Source organism: Pleurodeles waltl, chromosome 4_1 (assembly GCF_031143425.1).
Source record: "Pleurodeles waltl isolate 20211129_DDA chromosome 4_1, aPleWal1.hap1.20221129, whole genome shotgun sequence".
NCBI classification, from domain to species: Eukaryota; Metazoa; Chordata; class Amphibia; order Caudata; family Salamandridae; genus Pleurodeles; species Pleurodeles waltl.
In genome coordinates, this window is record NC_090442.1 from 135,874,205 (window position 1) to 135,893,599 (window position 19,395).

General features: G+C 43.4%; 1 protein-coding gene across 1 annotated transcript in view; it reads left to right on the forward strand.

Moving 5' to 3' along the window:
- Positions 1 to 19,173, forward strand: part of NDUFB2 (NADH:ubiquinone oxidoreductase subunit B2) — a 30,849-nt gene extending 11,676 nt beyond the window's left edge. The window contains exons 2-4 of the mRNA XM_069227905.1: positions 9,218 to 9,362; positions 11,051 to 11,147; positions 19,084 to 19,173. Of these exons, the coding sequence (XP_069084006.1) occupies positions 9,218 to 9,362; positions 11,051 to 11,125 (220 nt within the window). The 3' untranslated portion in view covers positions 11,126 to 11,147; positions 19,084 to 19,173. The remainder of the gene's footprint in view (positions 1 to 9,217; positions 9,363 to 11,050; positions 11,148 to 19,083) is intronic.
- Positions 19,174 to 19,395: the final 222 nt, after the last annotated feature.

Sequence of the window (19,395 nt, forward strand, 5' to 3'; positions counted from 1 at the left end):
GAATATTACAGCAAAATCATTTTTAACCCTCCCCAAATGAACCAATTCTCAAATAGAGCAAATGGTAAAACGTTTTTGGGAACTATCCAGGGGTGTGTGGCACAAATGTAAGTGCGGAAAGGAAGCATGCTCTTCTTCTACATTGAGAGCAGAAGGGAAAGAATTATTGGATACATTACTGGAGTTGCCACCAAATTCGATGAGAGATTTAAATGAGTATGAAATTGCTATTGCAAAACGTAACTTACTTTATTTACCACAAGCACGCAAATACTTAAGATATCATTTTTTAAAATTATTGTGCATTATCGTAAGATAACACAAGTCCCATAATCAACAAAAAGGTAGTAATCACCCACATCCAATCCCCAGGATGCAATCCAAATTTTTAGCTTGATGACTTTAGTAGATCATACATAAATCAGCACATCATAGAGTAAGTATTAGGTCTCTCCCCTTAACGTTACATATCATCATGACTCATCCGGGTGCAACATTAGCAAAACAAAATGATGATGGACGGAGTGCTGACAATGCAAACACTCACCCCCAGTCACAGATCTGGGTTGAATCCGGGTGCAACAGCAGATATCCAGTAGGTGGGCCTCACATGTCCTTAGGTCTCGATAGCAGATGGAATTCCTCAGCGAAGAGTTAGAGCTGTGTTCAACAATATATCATATTAGTCAGCTAACTTTTTTTTGTGGGTTTTCCATTTTTCCCTCGGTGTAGTGTCACTGATCTCTTTGCCAGTATTGGAGCCACAGATCTAAATTTACGGTTAACCAAGTGTAATGCCTGAGCCCAATAGACAGACTGCAGAGTCGCAGTCTATAGGTTCCAACACCATGTCGGATAAGGCTGCAGTGACCCGTGTTCAATATCTCTTAACCGGCTTACAGTTTCACACCAGTTGGAGAAACCCGGGTTCGTCAGCCCCACATCTCGTACAGCAGGCAGTCCAGCTCAGCCTAAACCTATACAATTTGACTGGCGTGTAATACAATCGGTACAGAAATTTAAAATGAATTATCCTTTGATTACAGTTGGAGCTGAGGTTATGTAGTTGCGCACAGCAAAATTCCCACTGCGTCTCCGTTATCTGCATGTTCACTGTCTCATTCCACCCTTCACATGCTTTGTCCGATGTTACAGGTCTGCCAGCCTGCATAGCGCTGTAGAGTTTCGCGATTAAGTGCCTACATGTGGTAGCGGTGAGCAGTGTTTGCAATGCTGTAAGTGCTTGTGGTTTATACGGAAATGTGGGATACAGAGCTTGGATAGTGGCCCTGAGTCTGATAGGTGAATTTCAGTAGCAGTGTATGTCGCTGTGTGATAGCAACATCATCTAGGGAGATAAAAGCGTCCCCCAAAGTGATGAGGCCCGCACTATTAAGTATGAGTATTGCGTTGCTTCTCCAGTGACCGATATAGCAGGTTAATGCCGCAGTGGCAAAGCAGGAGCTTACAATGGCAGTCTCCTTGCCCATTCTCCTAAAGCCCTCCAGGCCTTCAGTGTAGACCGTAATGTATTGATCTCCTCAGAAAGCGGGGCTGGAGAGGCATAGTCATGTTTGATCTCAACATGCGTTATATATCCATGAGGGACATACCAGTAATACGCAAAATGAGCTTGAGCGCAGAGATAATAGAGATGAAAATCGGGTGCATTGAACTCGCCGCTGATATATAGCAACGGAAGTGTGTCCCAGGTAACTTTGCCAATTTTCCTTGAATAGGAATTGAAAACAAATTGATCTCGGATGTACACATCTATATTCGCACCAAAGTCACAAGTAGCTGCATAGATTCTTAAGGATGCCATCTACAGCCTGTTGCTCACCCTGAAATTTTCTTTCTAACATTCGCCCATGCCATTGCGACCAAGTGTGTCCTGAGCCCCTTGAAGAAATGTAGGGGCAGTATTATGGGTATGCTAACAAAAAGATAGAGACATTTTGGGAGGGCTACCATTTTAATGACTGCCAGTCTTTCCACCAAGGAGAGGAGAAGTCTTGTCCAGCAGGTCACTTGGTCTTTTAGTTTAGGAATAGCCCTGCCATATGTCCCTGTGTGCCCAGATGCCCAAGTATTTTACTGGGTCCGAGTCCAGAACAGAGGGAATTCAAGTAGGCTCTCCACGTTACTAGATGTGAGCGGAAACGCAACCGACTTAGACCAGTTAATACACAGGTCGGCATAATATTCAAACCAAACATACTCCCTAATCACTGGGGCAATATGTGTAGCTGGGTCCCTGATGTACATCACATGTCATCTGCATAGAGCAAAATGCCTATTAGCCACAGCCAAACCGCTAGGCTGATTCAGCATGTTGCTGGTGAACTACACAAGCCAGCAGCTCCAGCACTATTGCAATGAGCAGTGGTGACACGGGGGTAACCCTGTTGCGCCCCTCTGCATACGCAAAACCAGCTGAGGTGTGTCCCTTAATACACACCTGTGCTTTCGGATCTGTGTACAATAGGCGAATCCAGCCAAGAAAGGTCTCTGGCATGCCCATGCTATACAGAATTTGAAACATGTATGCCTATGCAACAGAGTCAAATGCATTAGTGGCGTCCAGAAGGACAGCCGCCGCCACTTCTGGGTCTGTTTGATGTAGGAGGCCAAAAATGGTCCGTAGGTTTTGGGTAGTAGATCTGGCCGGTACAAAACCTGCCTTGTCCGTTAGTACCAGCTTAGGGAGCAAGGGCTGCAGCCGTTTAGCGAGTATCTTAGCTAGGATTTTTATATCTACATTAATGAATGGCCTAAATGACTTGCACTGCTCAGGCAGCTTTTCTGGCTTCAGTAGAACAACTATGAGTGCTTCTCCTAGCGAGGGAGGTAGCATCTTCTTTTGGTGAGCTTCCTCATACATGACATAAAGATGGGGGGGACAAGGAGCTCCATGAACTCTTTATAAAACTCTCCGATTAAGCCATCCATACTGGAAGCCCTACCATTTGGGAGCGTTAAGATAGCATCCTATACCTCCTTCAGCAAGATGGGTTGCAAGAGAAATTCATGCTGCACAGTGGAACGCCACGCTAATGCAACGTTCTCCAGGTACTCATTTATATCATCCTCAATTGCAGTCACACTTGGGTCATATATAAATTAGAGCAAAACTGTTTGAATGCTGTGAGGACAGAGGACCACTCTCTACCCTCTGGAGAGAGAATTTTGACGACATGCTCTTGATCTCTCTGCGTTCAAAGCTTCTCAGCCAGATTGTGAACAGGGTGGCCCCCCTCCCTGAACGCATGGGCCACATGTCGCTTGGATAGGAACTGCGTCTCCTGTGCAGTCAGGTCAAGAAATTTCATAAGGTACTTGTGTATGACCACCAGTGGGTCAGCGTGGGGTGCCTTTCGTACTGGCGCTCAAGCAAATGCAGGGTTCCTCTGTGGTTTTTAGCTATTGGCAAATGTCCTTCAGGACTCCTGCGTGATAATACAGACTCCCCTAATCATGACCTTAAAGGCCTTCCAGAGTGTGTCTTCTCCCAATTCAGTGCCCACATTCTTCTTGAAGTATTCAAGGACAGCAGAACACACCTCTTGATTGCACACCACTTCTAGCATATCTGATGCATGGAACCGCCATATTAAGGGCATCGGTATAAGATTAGGCAGTTTCAGTTGTAGTTGACGGGGGGAGATAGTCTGATAGTGTCTTAGGCATATGCATCACATCCTTTACCCACAAAACCGCCTCTCTGGACACCAGCCAGTAGTCGAGCTTAGACCATGAGTCATGCACAGAGGAGGCAAAAGTGCCTTCTCTTTGCTGCGGATGCCGTAACTGCCAGACATCCACCAGTCTGTGTTCCTCCATCCCTGCACAGATGATATCTGCATAGTGTTTACCTTGCCAGCCCATCATTGCCACTCTATCCATAGCAGGGTTTAGATATGTGTTTAAGTCCTCTCCCCCCCCATATGATATTAGTTGGAGAGATAGCATGTAAATGGTGCCAGAGTGTCGCATAGAAACTGGGGCCATCCACATTCGGTCCATATGTGTTTACTATCGTAATCGGGCTGCCCCAGAGTGACCCGTGAACAATTGCAAGATGGCCCTAGTCATTAGTTTTGGTACTTGCCACTTGAAAGGTAATCCCTTGTTTGACCAGTATCACGACCCATCTAGAACAGGAGGAATAGGATGATGCCACACTATAGCCCTCCCATTGTGCCCCAATAGTATAATCATTAGCGCTTCTCAGAGGTGTCTCCTATAGGAGAGCAATCTGGATATTATGCCGGGTCAGATAGGTAAAGACCTGTTGAGTCTTGCGCGGATTATTAAACCCCTATATGTTCCAGGTCAGAAAGTTAATCTGTCCCCCTGATCTAGTCTTTTGGAATGCGTGTTTCAAAGTAATGTAGTGCCTGACCACCGCCCATTTCCTGTGCATTATCTGTGTGGTTTAAAGAGTGATCTTCTGCCCAAAAACAAACACGTTTTACCTCATCTCTCCCCCTCCCACTTCAGCATTTGAAACATGCTAAAGACAGTCCCTGAACTACCCACAAAAAACAAGGAATCCAACATATCAAACCGAAATAGAAAAACACACAACAGTTTACTCATTGTGTCCATGTAGGGTGAACCCTCTTGAGGGTCCGCCAGCCGCATGGAATCCCTCCTGTGTACGCAGATGGCCGAAGTAGTCCAATTACAGGCCATCTCAGCACATATAGGTAAATCGTTTGCAAAATAGTACCAGCTACAAGCTTTAATGTTGTCATATCCAGTTGTCGTGCTCTAAAAATAGCAGAGCCAGCATCATGGGGATATGAGGTGATCCACGAGGCACATTTATGTTTCATCATCTCCATCATCCACTACCTCTTTCCCACTTTTGCTTGGTGACAGTTATTTAAGTCTTTTGCAGCCTTTGGTTGGTGAAAATAATCTGCTTTCTTTCATAGTGGATGCAAAGGCGAGCACGGTAGAGCATTGCATACGGTATTTCCAATTTTTGTAGCTGTTCCTTGGTAGGGAGATAGTCCCAGCGTGCTCTCTGCACCGCCGCCGTAAAGTCTGGTTAATTTGTGATTTGGTTGCCCTGATGTGTGATAGTCTTCATTTCGCAAGTCAACTGTAGTATTGTGTCTTGTCTCGCTAATTCAATAATTTCGTTATAATGGAGGTACCCCTAGCGGCACCAGTGATCTATGTGCACCTTTCACAATCAGGACATTTGTCAGTTTGTCAGCACCAAAGACTTCCATTAAAAAGTTTTCCACATACGTTTCCATCTTCCCCGTGTTAGTGGATTCGGGTACCCCAATTACGCACAGGTTGTTTTGACGCACCCGCACCTCCAATTTCTCATTCTTCGCCTGGATAACAGCAAGCACAATATCCATGTTGAGTCAGTTGGATCTTACTGATTGGAGCTCGCCTTCTGCCGTGGAGATTCTCAGTTCCTCCACTGTGAGTCTCGCTTACTGTTTATCCCGCTTAGCAGCCATATTGTCCATCCTTAAATTTAGTGAGTCAATCCTGCCATCAATAGACTCAAGGCTGCTCTGCATCGCCAGTAGCATTACCTCTAATTTAGCTGCATTTGGGGGCACAGCGGCCGGTTGCCATGCCACAAAACTGCCTGTGGCCGTTTGGAGGAAGTCTGTCTCTCAAATCGCAGATGGGTCTGGCTTTTATGTGCCTTTCCCATGATCGCTTCAAGGGTGCTCTTCTGATGTGCGTTTTGAGGCATGCCCCTCAGTGGGCGTCCCACAAAGGTGCAGGAGCAGGGTCCCTGGCTCAGTGTCTCGCTCACAAGTCTCCTCTTACTTCGTGTCAGCCTACTGCCCATGTACAGCGCTCCGCACCAACCATTCTCTCACCTTCTGCTCAGATCGTGATCTAGGGGGGATTAATAATATCTCTGTCCATAGGCCAGTAGAATCAGGAGTGTGAGTGCCCAGAGTCTAGGCCAAGGCTTTATCAGGCCAAGCGGTAGAGTCCTCCCCATGCTCTGCCAATGCATGGCTTCTCATAGATGACCCAGAGGCCCGCCCGCCCGCCAGTGTTCAATGCAAGGCTGTCCCCGTCCGCCCAGGGGACACGCTCACAAAGCCACCGCCCGCCCCAATGCTTTTCTTTAGCGGAGCCCACATTTCAGATCAAATAAGCAGAAAACCACCTTGGCATTCGGTCCACCAAAGGGCTGTCCGCACTCTGTCTTCAAAGCACAGCCACTCTGCCTCAGCCGGTGCTGCCTAGCCCCCTGCCAAACTTATCTTCGTGCGCCACCTGGGAAGGTCCGCCGCCCCTTTTGCCCAGGGCAGCTGCCTCGCCAGGGCCTGGTAGTGCCCACCTGGTCACTCACTGGGCACACTTTTGTAGTCCACAGTGCTATTAAGTGCCGCTCGCCATTGCTCGTCACCTCACAACATGGCCCGGCCCTCTGTCCAGTGGCCGCCCTGGGCTTAATCGTGGCACTCCTGCAGCACTCAACCAGGCCTTGCCCAGGGCACCACAAGCCATTGGGGGGGTTCCGCTCTCCTCCTCCGCTCTGCTGCTGTCCTTCAGCGGGAACCACCTGGGCGTGCAGTGCCAACCCCTATGTATGTCCACTGCCAAGGCAGCACCGTAGCACAGCTGCTGGCCGTGGCACTCATTCCAGGCCCAGATATCCCCGTCTGCATGTCTTGTGTGGCTCACCAGAATCCTCGCCTGGGCAGACCTTTGCGGCCTCAAACGTCCCTCCGTGCAGCTGACACACTCTTCCTGGATCTGATTGTGTGTCTTCCAGGCAGTAACATAAGCAGGATAAGAAGATAATCGATGGATGAATGTCTCTGAACGGCAGAGCTGCACTAATGTGCGGCCATCTTGGAGCAAGCTCTCTGGCGCCCCCTATCATTTTGGTTTCAAGAGTCAAGGAAAGGATGAATCGGTGGAAGAATTTGCCACCAGACTCGGGAAGCTTCTAGCTGTAAATTTGGAGGATAGTGTACTTTGGTGCAGTAGTGATAAAAATGCGGGAACAACTGTGGATAAAGGACAAACCACCGCTAGAGGAAGTGCTCATAGTGGCGAAATATGTTGACCACATGTTGAAATGTGTGGAAGAGATCAGTACTGAAAAAAAGGGAAAACTAAATGTTTCTAATGATGCCTCAAAGGTGTGTGTGTGTTAAAAACGAAAGTAGGCCAAAAGAAAAATGATACAGAGTTAAAGGAAACATGCTTTAAATGTGGTTTGGAGGGACATGGAGCAAATGACCAGGTGTGCCCAGCTTGGTTCCAGACATGCAATTCATGTGGGGTTAAGGGCCATTTTAGCAAATGTTGTAGAAGTAAAGGCAAGAAATTCCCTAGTGGTAAAGTTTCAGAAGTGTGTCAGAAAGTACTGTTACAGGTCAAGAGCTTGTCTGTGAGGCATTCGACAGATGTTGTAGTGAGTGATAGAGCAAGACTACACTTGAAGTTTGACTCTTACTCACAGACTACAATAATCGCAAAGGATACCTTGATGAAAAATTTCCCAGAATGGAAGAAACTGTTAAGGGCGGACATCAAATCTGGGGGGTATGGAGGTTCTACAATTAAATTGTTGGGGTATTTTGAAGCGAGCATTGAAGTGGGGAGCAAATTCACACGTGGAAAAGTATTTGTCACATGAAGGATATGAATTGTTGGGTTGGGCAAATCAAGGCTGTTTGGGAGTCCATGTATATTCCAACAAGATTCCCCAAGATCAAATTGAAGAGATGCTGTCAGGAGATGAGCAATCTGTAAAAGAGTATATAAGTTTATTTCAAAACAAACTTAGAAAACTTGTTGGATATAAACACAAGATAAGGTTAAGAGAGTTGGCAACTCCAGTGAAAGCAAAAGCGAGAGGCGTTCTTATAAGCATGCAAGATGCGGTAACTAGTGAGTTGTAGAGATTGTGTGCCACAGGAGTATTGATCCAGTAGAAGCCACAGAGTAGTTGTCACCCATTGTTGTTGCATGTAAAGGGAATAGGGATGTTTGTCTCTGTGTTGATCTGCATACGTTGAACTTGGAGATCGTAGTTAAGTTTCCGTTGCCCAACATTGAGGAAACGATCTCCACATTTAGAGATTTAAAAGTCTTTGCAACATTAGGCTTGGTATCCGCATAGGCTTGGTATCAGCATTCTACCTGATAGAATTGGAGGCATGACCCCAATATGTGTACATCGGTTTAAAATAATGTCTTTTAGCCTAATTTCAGCTGCAGCTGTTTTCCAAAGGGCAATGGGCCAGAAGAGCCTTCTAACCTGCCTCTAGCAACCACCAGTACTCATTTGCCATGCATACCACATTCTAGGCCTGACTAATCTATACCACTCCTGCTGCTTTACCAGACTGATCATCTGCAGTGCGCCAAGGAGGATAAGCTGGGCTGCTGTTAGTAGAAAAGTCTCAAATTTTAGCTGATTCCTGCGTTAAATAACTGCTGTTAATTGGCATTTAGGTTCTCTCCTGTGAGCTGCACCAGCCTGCAAATCTTTCCAGCCCTCCTGTAACTTTCACCCTAGCTTGGTCCTCCCTAAACATCTGCTTCCTTGGACTTGCTACTCGTTCAAAGACTTTCTGGTCCCTCCACAGCCTTGATATTGCAAGCACCTATTCACACTAATAATCACCAGTGCTCAGCACGTGAGCTTGGTTTGCAGAAAGTAGTGCTGAGGACATAGAGGAAACCTCAATGACACACAAAAAAAGAACAGTAGTGAGATGATGACCCACCTAAAAAGACCTGTAAGCCTCAGGATGTTCATTGAGTGTGCACATAAAAGCAGCGGTTGGCTTTCCAAATGCCAAGAGAGTTATTATGTTGAGTACTAGCCATGATGGTCATTCCCTTCATCTGTGGGAATCTCTCCTAATCCTGGGGTGGGAGTGGGGTTTACATACAATCTGTTTATCTCATACATGAACAAAACAGACTCTTCTGGTATTGAGGGACCCAAACAGTACATTAACTGGTACAAAAGTAACAGTTTTAAAATATGACATATGAGGGTGTTGTTTTAGTCTCGAAATTAGATAGTCAAGTGAGTGTTTTTTTTAACCTAATTAGGTTGATTTGGAAGTTGGTTATTTTTGTTGGTAATTTGAACTTTGATGCTTTCTCATTGCAACTTTTAAGAGATGCTTCAACTATACTCCAGGTAGAGCAGTGATTGAGAATAAACTGATTTCTTGCTGTTCTCTTCCAGTGCTGGAGGTGGAGTCCACATAGAGCCACGATATCGCCAGTTTCCCCAGTTGACCAAGTCACAGGTGTGGAAGTCGGAGTTTCTGAGCGGATTCATGTGGTTCTGGATCCTGTGGCACTTCTGGCATGATTATGAAGCTGTGTTGGTGAGATATTTGACTTCCCTTTCTAACATCCATTGTCCTGCACTGCCTATGTATACAGTCACCATCACATGCACAGAAGGGCTATTAAGCATCAGTCATATTCATGCACATATAACATTGTCTTTTGAGGCAATAGTCCTTTACTAAAATGAAAAGTGCAGTGTTGATTTGTTTATCACAGTTGTGAAAACCTAGAATACCATCTAGCACCAAGGATAACTAAACCAAATCCAAGCAGTTGTGAATGTGTAATCTTAAATAACTAAACAATAAATGGCCAGCCTACTGTACTAGTTCTTCCAGATGTCACATTCAACTCCCAAATGCTTGGGAAATGTGTGAATGTGAATCACACTTGTTTTAAAGGTAATCTCTCAACACTGCCTCCTCAATGTCCATTGACTAAGGTGTCTCCTTTGTGTCAGTCTGGTATTCTTTGGTAACCAGTTTCTCAGCCTGTAGCAAGGGTGCACTGCTTTAATTTAACCATACTCCTGTGAGACCCCAAGAAATGCAATAGTCAACTGGCCAAGTGGTTTAAATAGTGCACCAGTATGTAATCTCTCACCTGTCTCAAGTGATTGTTGGAATAAGGATGCATACAGAAAGGGATCGAAGAAGTTCTTGAATTAATCTCGACCATTGGTAATTATTCAGGGTCACTTTCCAGTCCATTTTGTCATTTTGCTCACCACTCCACCTCCGTTTGGACCAAGCTATACGCAAATCTGTCTTGACCCTGCTTCAGTGGGAACAGTCCAGCCCCAACTGCCAAGCCGGTCCTCCCTGAACCGGAACACAAGCAACCCAGGACCAGTTTCACCCTTGTTATGGGCTTGTCAGCCGGGTATAGCTTAGTTCCATTGACGATCTGTACGGTACACACGTTTCGGAATACCTGTCCCTCTTATGGTGCCACTTAGGGTAATACACTAAAGTATGCAAAAAGTGATGAATGGAATGCTTGAAATAATCTACCACTGATTGCTCTGGCTGCATCCCAGTACAACGTTATTTTGCACACCATGCCACCTCAGTTTGGACCCAGAGATATGTAAATCAGTCTTGACCCTGCTCCAGGGGGAATGGTCCAACCCAAACTGCCAAGGCAGGTCCTCCCTGAACTGGAACAAAAACAACCTAATACTGGTTTTGTTTGTTTGAGCATTCCACCCATCACCTTGTTGTTTTTGCATTTGACACCCTAACTATGCCCAGTATGCCCAGGCGTGGGTCTCAGGCTCGAGAGCCCTAACTAGGCTGAAACTGGTCCTCGGTGGCTTGTTTTGGTTCGGAGGGGGGGGGGTCTGGCCTGGCAGTTCTGACTGGACTGTTCTCATGAGTAGCAGGGTCAAGAATGATTTGCATATGGATTGGGTCCAAACTGAGGTGATATGGTGGGCAAAACGATGGATTGGGATGTGACAACAAGCGATTGCCAGTGGCTGAGATTAATTTGAGCATTCCATCCATCACCTTGTTGTTTTTGCACCATCAACTGCTCCTCAACATGGGGATTGTAGTCTGGGGTTATTTGACTGATTGAACCCAGTACTTATCTTACAACTGTGGGGAAAAGCAGAATTAATCTTTGTTTTCAGATCAAATCATAGCCTCTCTTTTGATGATCACTAAGAGCATCACATGACCATTTGATGTATTTTTTTTTTTTTTGTATTTTTTTTTAGGGTCACTTCCCTTATCCTGACAGTTCTAAATGGACAGATGAAGAGTTGGGAATCCCTTCAGATGATGAAGAATAGACTGCAAAGCTCTTATCTCTCTGTACGTCCTTGCTCTTTTGTTTCTTACTAAAATAGGTTTTCTGCAGAATTACTTCATCTTTGTTTTGCCTAGATGTCCTAAATTGTATTCCATATCAAGTCATAAGAGTGTAGTTCTTATAGCTAGGGTGTCTCATGCCCTTCCAAAGTCTTGAAACCCACCTCCCACCAACCCTGCCACTCTACCCCTCTCACGATGGAAGTGTTTTTTTTTTTGTTCAGAAGAGTAGAACAGTATTTTACTGTTAATGGAATTCCTACATTTCTAGCAAACTAGGACTAAAGGAAAAGCAGAACTCTTGGTAGATTAATTCAGTACTATTGTAGCACTTTCACCTACTAACTCCACTTTCTAAGTAATCATTACAGTTGATGTTCTTTCTTCCCTGGGAACTGAACAAACTTAGAGGTTGTTTTGTGACTGCAAAACAATTGTGTTCTGATCGCACTAAATTATCTCAGAGCTTGATGGATACAAACGATATTCCTAATGCACTTTGGATGTGGTTTGTGACATTAATTGAACCTTTGGTATATTTAGTTTTGGCTTAGTGACCCTTAAGGTTTATTAGAGGTGGACTATTCTGTTGGACAGGACATTATTAAGTGACAAATGGCATTGTATAAAATGGCCTCTCTAGAAGAGTGCTTCTTTTGAAATACATCATGATGCACAGAACCTTTTTTATCCAAGCAGATTTGTCACTAAAATGAAAAACCTTTGATCTTTCTCGCTATTAGCATAAATAACCTCACACTTTGCACTAACGATGCAGCACATTGCTCACCCTCCTTCCACTGCCCACCAGTGCCAACTGATCGTACTGCCCATCACTGCATGTCCTACATACTGCTCACCGCTGCTGGCTCCTGGTCAGTGACAGCTCCTCACATTACCTGTGAAGGGCCAGCTTGGTACTTTTAAACATTTGACTGTAATGTCTACAACTGATGTAAATTCTTCAGCTCAAGTGGCAGTACTTTTATTTTATTTTGGGTTTTTGGTCCCCTGATAATAATGGCCAATTTAATTCCCAATTTCAGTTCTTCTCTAAATACATTCTTAATTTTTGTCTAAAAAATAAAATTATGGAAAATACTAATATCCAAGTCCTCTTGGCCAAGAGGCTTCTTTTCACTCTTAGATGTGAGGATTAAGCAATCAGTTATATGGCCTACTCACTCGCGAAGCCACAAATTAAATTTGACAGATGAGCACACGTTCCCCATGGCAGTTGTTCACAAGAAAACCTAATATTTATTCTGTACACATTTACAGTGAACCATCTGTTGGCACACTAACACAAATAGACCAGAAAAGTTGGAAATCTTATCATATGCATTCTGGTAGAGCTAGATCATAACCAATTTATTGTGTGTGTTTCAAAACTGGGAATAGAAAATGTAAAGAGAATAGAGAAAGGTCTGCAGGCAACAGTGAGGTAGTTTGAAAGAAACATTCTCTAAATCGAAAAGCTAACAGTCTATCTGGCATAGCTATTATGTCATGTGCAGATAATGCACTACATTTTGGTAAAACCAGAGCTAGCAATTTCTATAATAGAAGTTTAGAGTACCCCTGTAAGCAGAATTTTATTTATTTGCCTTTTGTGTAGCATGGCTGTGATCATCCTATTCAAAACCACATATTAGAGAGCCAGGTTTAAAAGGTTTAAACGTCTGTATATATTGAAATTACTTAAGAATGTGCAAAGGCACTTATGCAATATGCCAAGCTCATCTTCAGCTCATATCAGCCACACATAGCAAGAGTCTGTGAATAGCCGTTAGACAGTTCCTCAGACTGGCCTTCAACAGTCAGTAGAAGGAAGCATGTATACTTATTGTTTAATTTTTGAAGTAGTTCTTAATTCTACATTAATCCTATCTCTATAGAAGTACTTATCCATACAAGATAAATGGTGGTGCCTGCCAAAAGAAGTGTCCCCAGACCATGGTCCACCATTACAGATAGGGAGGGGCAGCTGTATATAAAGACTGTAGGTTAGAAAATACTGTAGGGGGGATGAGTAAGACGTTCAAGAGGAGGGAATGTATAGAAGCAGGCAGCATATTCGCGAGAGACAGTGAAGTTGAGGATGGCAGGGGCAGGAACCTGTAAGTCTTGATTTATTCCAGTCCATCTTTGGAAGCATTATCCTCATCTCCATGTAAGGTTTATCCCTGAGGAGTGTTGACATGAAAATGACAAGTTCATAGGGATCCAACAGTGGGGTCACAGCAATCTGAAGATGAAAAGATTTGTGATGTAATAGATAGAAACATGCACACCATGTTGATTTGCAGATCTGAAGTTTATAGGCAAGTTTCCTATTGGTGAAGAACCTCCCATTTGTTCCCAAGGCATTCTGTGCTAAAGTCATTGCTACCTCTGTGTTATCCCTGAGTCAGGACTTTGAAGTCAGCAGGATGGAAACGAACCTGAGGAAATATGACCATGTCTTGCTCGCCCAGCAAAACTTTACTGGCTCTCAGTGAAGCAAAGCCTTGTACCTTATTCACACGGTCATTTAAAAACCTGATCGCTCCTGCTTCATGGATGGAAAGGATTTCCTGGAATATCGTTGTAAGACCCCTTCACTCCAGCTCTTACCTTACTGTGTATGTCCAACGTGCAAACATTTATTCTGAGGAAGTATGCCCCTAAGATAACTGGGTCCCAAACTTTAGAAAGAGGGCCTATGCATTTCTGTAGTCTTCAGAATCATTTATCTTTCAGTAGAGGCCTCAAGACATTCCGGTTTTAATAAACTTAATTATATTGATGCAAGAAGAAGAGGCATCTTTGCTTCTGAGAGAGACTAAAGAACTAGTGTCTGTGAAAGAAAGTAACTGCATGTATGACATTTAGCTGTGTTAAGAAAACCATTCGGCCATGACTAATTTTGGTTTCTGCACAGTGAACTAGATAATAACGAGTTGGTCCGTGATAAATATTGGTTTTATACAACCTGATCAAATAGTAATTTGTCAACAATTTTAAATGGTAACATTGCAAGCAATTATTCAATAATATGCATGAGACATTTATTCTATCTTCCTAAGCATGTACATAGATATCCCTTATAATATTATTAGACCATTCCAAATATTGAAGTTGAGTGAATGATCAATTACGTTTGTTGACCCCTGACAGCATTGGTACAGTCTACAAAACTCCCATTGATGAAATTAAAATGGCTATGGAAAGGTCTGTTATTTTTACCTTACTTGTACAACAGGTTGATATGAAGCTCCTCAAATGAGAAAACACTAAATGTCTTGAAGGGATGTCTACTTTTTTCGTTGACACTCTTTTTTCCTGTAAAATTGATAAATGGACATTTTGCACCATCACATCTTAAAATCAGGTTTTGCATCTCTCTGCACCCAAAGGGTGACTGCATGTTTTTGGAAGGTACAATATATTTTGGGGCTCAGTACAATTTTTGTCACACTAGACAAGTGATGTTTGTGCATAGTTTCCTCCTACCTTCTGCTAAATCCACACTGCCACCTCAGAATGAGACCACTCCAGGAAGTCATGACTGATCAGAGTAGTCTAAGAGTTGAAGTAACATGGCTATCCAATAAGGCATTGACATTGCAGATTCTTTTACCCACAGCAGGCAGATCCTTGGAACAAGAGACTTCACTTCACAATAGTGACATATCTATCTCTTGTTAAGAGATCAGCACAAAATTGTTTTTCAGGTGTAGGGTCTGTGGCTGCCACAAGCAAGAAGATCTCACATCAATTGGTTAGAGCTCTGATAAATGTGGTTAGCTTGCCAAACCTTCCTTGCTATAACCACGGTTTCACTTTAAGCAGTTCCTACGAGCAGCTATGTAAAGAATGCAATGATGTATTATTGTGTCATCTCTCAAAATACTACATGGTAATGTTTGTATATGCTTGCAAAATATATTTGCATCTTGGTCCAATTTGGCAGTGAAATCAAATGGCAATGCAGATTCCCTCATCAGGTGTACATAAGTCACTAATAAATAAGAACCCATTGGTCCGATTTCAGGTTGGAACTTCCAGGAACAGGGGGTATGAGAAAAGGGCCATGGATTTGGTAGCCATATTTATTTGTATTTTTCCTTCTGTGGCAGTGATGAAGAGTGATGTCCAAGCTTAGACCATGAAGTTACAAAGTGGCCCAAAGCAATTTTGATGTGCCACTTTGTACGACATTTGGTTGTTAGTTGAGAGGGATGGAAGCCCAGCTCAATAATAAACACCATCTTTGTCAGGGTGAGCCACAAAAGTCAATTAGTAAACCTTTGCTTAACCCTCTGGTAGCTTGGTACAAAAGCAGTCAGGCTTAACTTAGAGGCAATGTGTAAAGTATTTATGCAGCACACAAAGAGTGATCAAGTGAAAATAAAACAAAAGAAAAATCTCAAACCAATTAACAAAAAGAGTACATTTTGTTAAGTAAAATGACACCAAAGTGACAAACTCCAATCATTAGAACTTGAGCTATGATTTTATAAAGTTTGTAGTGAAAATAGCACCAAAACAACACAATGAGCTAATTCATTCAGTCTAGCATGACTAAATAACTAAAAAGCTCACAAGTTCAGGCAGACCGCGATGGAGCCCGGGTCGGATACAGGGACCAGGTTTATCCCGGTAAAGAGTTTCATCGTCTCTGGGCCCAAATCCATGGGGGGGGAGCTGAAACTGAACTAAGCATTGACAGTCAGTGCAAGAGACCGTTGTCTGCGTGAGGAGCAGTTTGGTGAGAAGAGTCAATCAGCACTGGAGCTTTGTGTTGGCAGTTGACGTGGGCTGTTGCTGTTGGTGCTGGTTCTCGAAGCAGAGGTGAAGAGCACATCGTTGGAGATTTGCATCAGGGCTGGTCAATGAGGAATGCAAGAAGTCCATTTGTAAAGAACTCCAAAACCTCTGGATCTTCACCTGGAGCCCCGACTTGAAATTGGGAGGCACAGGGAGTACGTTCTGATGGCAGACAAGGGTCCAGGACCTGAGGGTCACCTCTTTGGGATCGGGACTCACTCCAGCAGAGACCAGCATCAGTGCTCAAATAGGTCCGGTTGGTGCTGGGTAGTTGCAGGTGAGGCCCCTGGAAACTTGTCCTGTTCATGTAGCTCAAACAGGAGGCAGGCCAACTGACCTCTGGAGTCACTTCTGTGGAGCCTGGAACCAAGGCAATGAAGACCAGTCTTTCTTCTTCAGACAACACAGCAGTCCTTCTTCTGAATCTTCCCCAGGTCTAGGAGTGTTCTAGAGAGAAGTTCTGAAGGTGCCACCTTTATACCCACCCTTACAAAAGTGTAAAACGACTTGAGTTTTTCACTGTCAGACCATTTAACATATAAATACACATGTTCTACATTTTAAATACCATGCAACCTGCCCTGTGAGCCTTTAAGGGCTGCCTTAGCGGTGACACATGTATAAACAAGCATTTGCAATGCAATGCGTCTCACGTTTTCTCGAGTTAGAGATATTAGCATTGTCAATTCCTAACTGGACTTTTCTTGCCACACAAACAGAAAATAACAAGTTAACAAGTTAAGCAGTTGACATAAGTGAGCTGATTCAAACCGCCACAGCTGCTGTGAGCGCAAAGGAGACACACAAAAGGAAAAAGAAGTTCGCTCGCAGTCAAAGCTATCAGCAAAAGTGCAATTATCCATGTAGCAGGGTCGATGGCCAAGTCTGTAACAAAACTACCCCAAGGAGAAACAAACGGAAAGCATTTACCATTGAAAACAAAGGATTTTTAAAAGTCAAGCCCACGAACGACCGAAAATGATGGGTGTGAGGTGGGCGTGGTTAAAAGCCCAGATACATACCAACACGTCGCTTGCGCACTGCCATGCTCAACCTAAAAAGGAAGGTTTAGGCCTGGCATTAGATTTATTTTGCCAGGAAGAAATTTGCAGTTGTAGGCCTGAGATATTTTGAAGGGCTACTTTAGTAGGCGACACAATGAGTGCTGCAGTCCACCCCGCTAAGCTTTTAATTTACAGGTCTTGGGTACATGTACTACTCTGCATTAGGGATATACAAGTAAATTAATTGGGACAATCGGGTGTAGGCCAATTTTATCATGTTGTAGGGGGAGAGTGCAAGCTTTTTACCACTGGTTAGCAGGGTTTAAAGTGCACAGAGTCTTTGCCCCAAAAACGAAACAACAGGGGAAGTAGGCAAACATTCGGTGGGAATATCAGCCAAGGATGTCAGGTCTAACACACTGAATGAGACAAGTCTTGAGCAGTATCTTCTGAGCTACCCAAATCTGAGTTTCGAGCAACACAGTACTTGACGTCAGTTTGTGCCTGAATTTATAGTCCTTCTTTGCAGGATACTAATTAGTAATTGTAAACACTTGAATAAGCCTGCACCTGTGCTGTATCCTTAAACTCTGCATTCCGGCCCTCTGATGCAGGATGTAGTCTGTTGATATGCTAAACATCTTGTCACGCTCAAGGGCTAACAATTAGCAGATGAACTAGCCTTCTGATAGTTCTTTTAAGAACCAGAAAGTTGTGATTGGAAACCTATTTACTGATGATTTGTATATCAATAAATTGTGGAAACACTGAGATTATCTTTTTTTCATGTCCACAACATAGATCTGTGGGACAAAGTATTTACTACTTTCAGTCACAACTAAACTTAAAAATCCCTCGTGGAAATAGGTTAGTTTTTCAGGAAAAACAAGTCGGTGGACGTTCAATGTATGCTTAATAAAACTGGTAAATGCCTCATTCAGTCTAACTATGAGCACCTGAACCGGTTCAGCATTTACTTCTCTTCTTACCTTTTCTGAACAACATGTAGGTGCTCCTTAAGTATAAAGCTCACAAACCCTGCTCTCACGCTCAACTTTTGACAACCTTGAAACAATCAATATTATTTCCTCATCTTCAGCTTTCTAGAATATACTTAGTGTCCAGTTAACTGTGACTCCTACTGATTCATTCATTACCTGCCTTTCTGAGTAGTATGAAAAATCATCCAGATTTCACCAACAAGCGGACAGAACCCTAATCCTCTCCTACTTTTAACATCAATAAGGAGATGACCTATTCGTCTCAGACCCTCTGCCCAATGGCCCTCCACCTTCCTCCGCCAAGTAGACCAAACCCAGATCATTTTATGTTTAGATTGTCAACCTCTATTCAACAGCTAAATATTCCCACAAAATCCACGACTTGTTGGAACAACAAGTATGTCCTGCGTTATTGCATCTTACGCATGGGAACTGGGTGAAAAACAGCTTCAAAGTGCTTTTTGAGATGGGGCTTCCCTCATGGGGCTTGTTCACAACATGGAAAAACTATAAATTTGCTAGTAGCCTTTGACATTCAGGCCTGGGGATGCAGATGTTTTAATTAAAATGTTAAGAGATTTGTTTTGGTTGTGCCTTACTACTGTAGCCTTAGTTGCTGTGACAATCACAGTGACACCTAAATGAGTCCTTGCTGTGACCTCTTTAGTTGTCCATTTTCCGTTTTTTGTAGGAGAATGTTTTGCTGCCTTTTTGTGCTTTTGAAAAGTTAGTGCTACGGTAGTGGTTTCCCTTGTAATTTGCGTTCAATTTGTCTCTGGGTTTTCAAAAATGCATGGAGATATTCTAAATTTTATGACTCTTATAGAGAAAACCCATGATGGAGAACTAGGATTTCAAGTGAGTAAAGTTTCCTTCAGTGAATTTCTGTACCGCAGCTTTGAAACCCTGGGACCATGGTAATTCCTGTTGCTTGGTGCTAGAAAGCAAATGAACAAATCAGATGTTCTCTTCTTTGCTGTAATTCAGGGTTTGGTGTACCCCCACAAGTTTTAATCCTGCCACTGCTGTTCTCTCCACCATCCTTATACATTTTCGGGAATGTTACTATCATATGCTTCTTCCGTACAGTTGCTGATTATGTTTCTCTGCTTTTACTTGCAGGTGCAGGAATGGGGTTTTTATTGAGAAAGCCAGATGGTCTGACACCTACTTTAACTTTCTATTGTAAATAAAATTTAATCCAAAAACATACCTATTCAGTTTGGTCTACATTTGTTGCACTAGAATATGATTACTTTGAGGTTAACAAGTTAACCTAATCTGCCTCGGTGGTGAGATTTATGGCCTCGGTATTGCATAGACACTTATGTGTATTTGCAGTTTGTAAAAGATTATTATAATTATTTGTCCTTAAAATCTGTGTCATGTGATGGTGCCATCAAGCAAAGCTGACACCACAGCACAGGGAGCTTT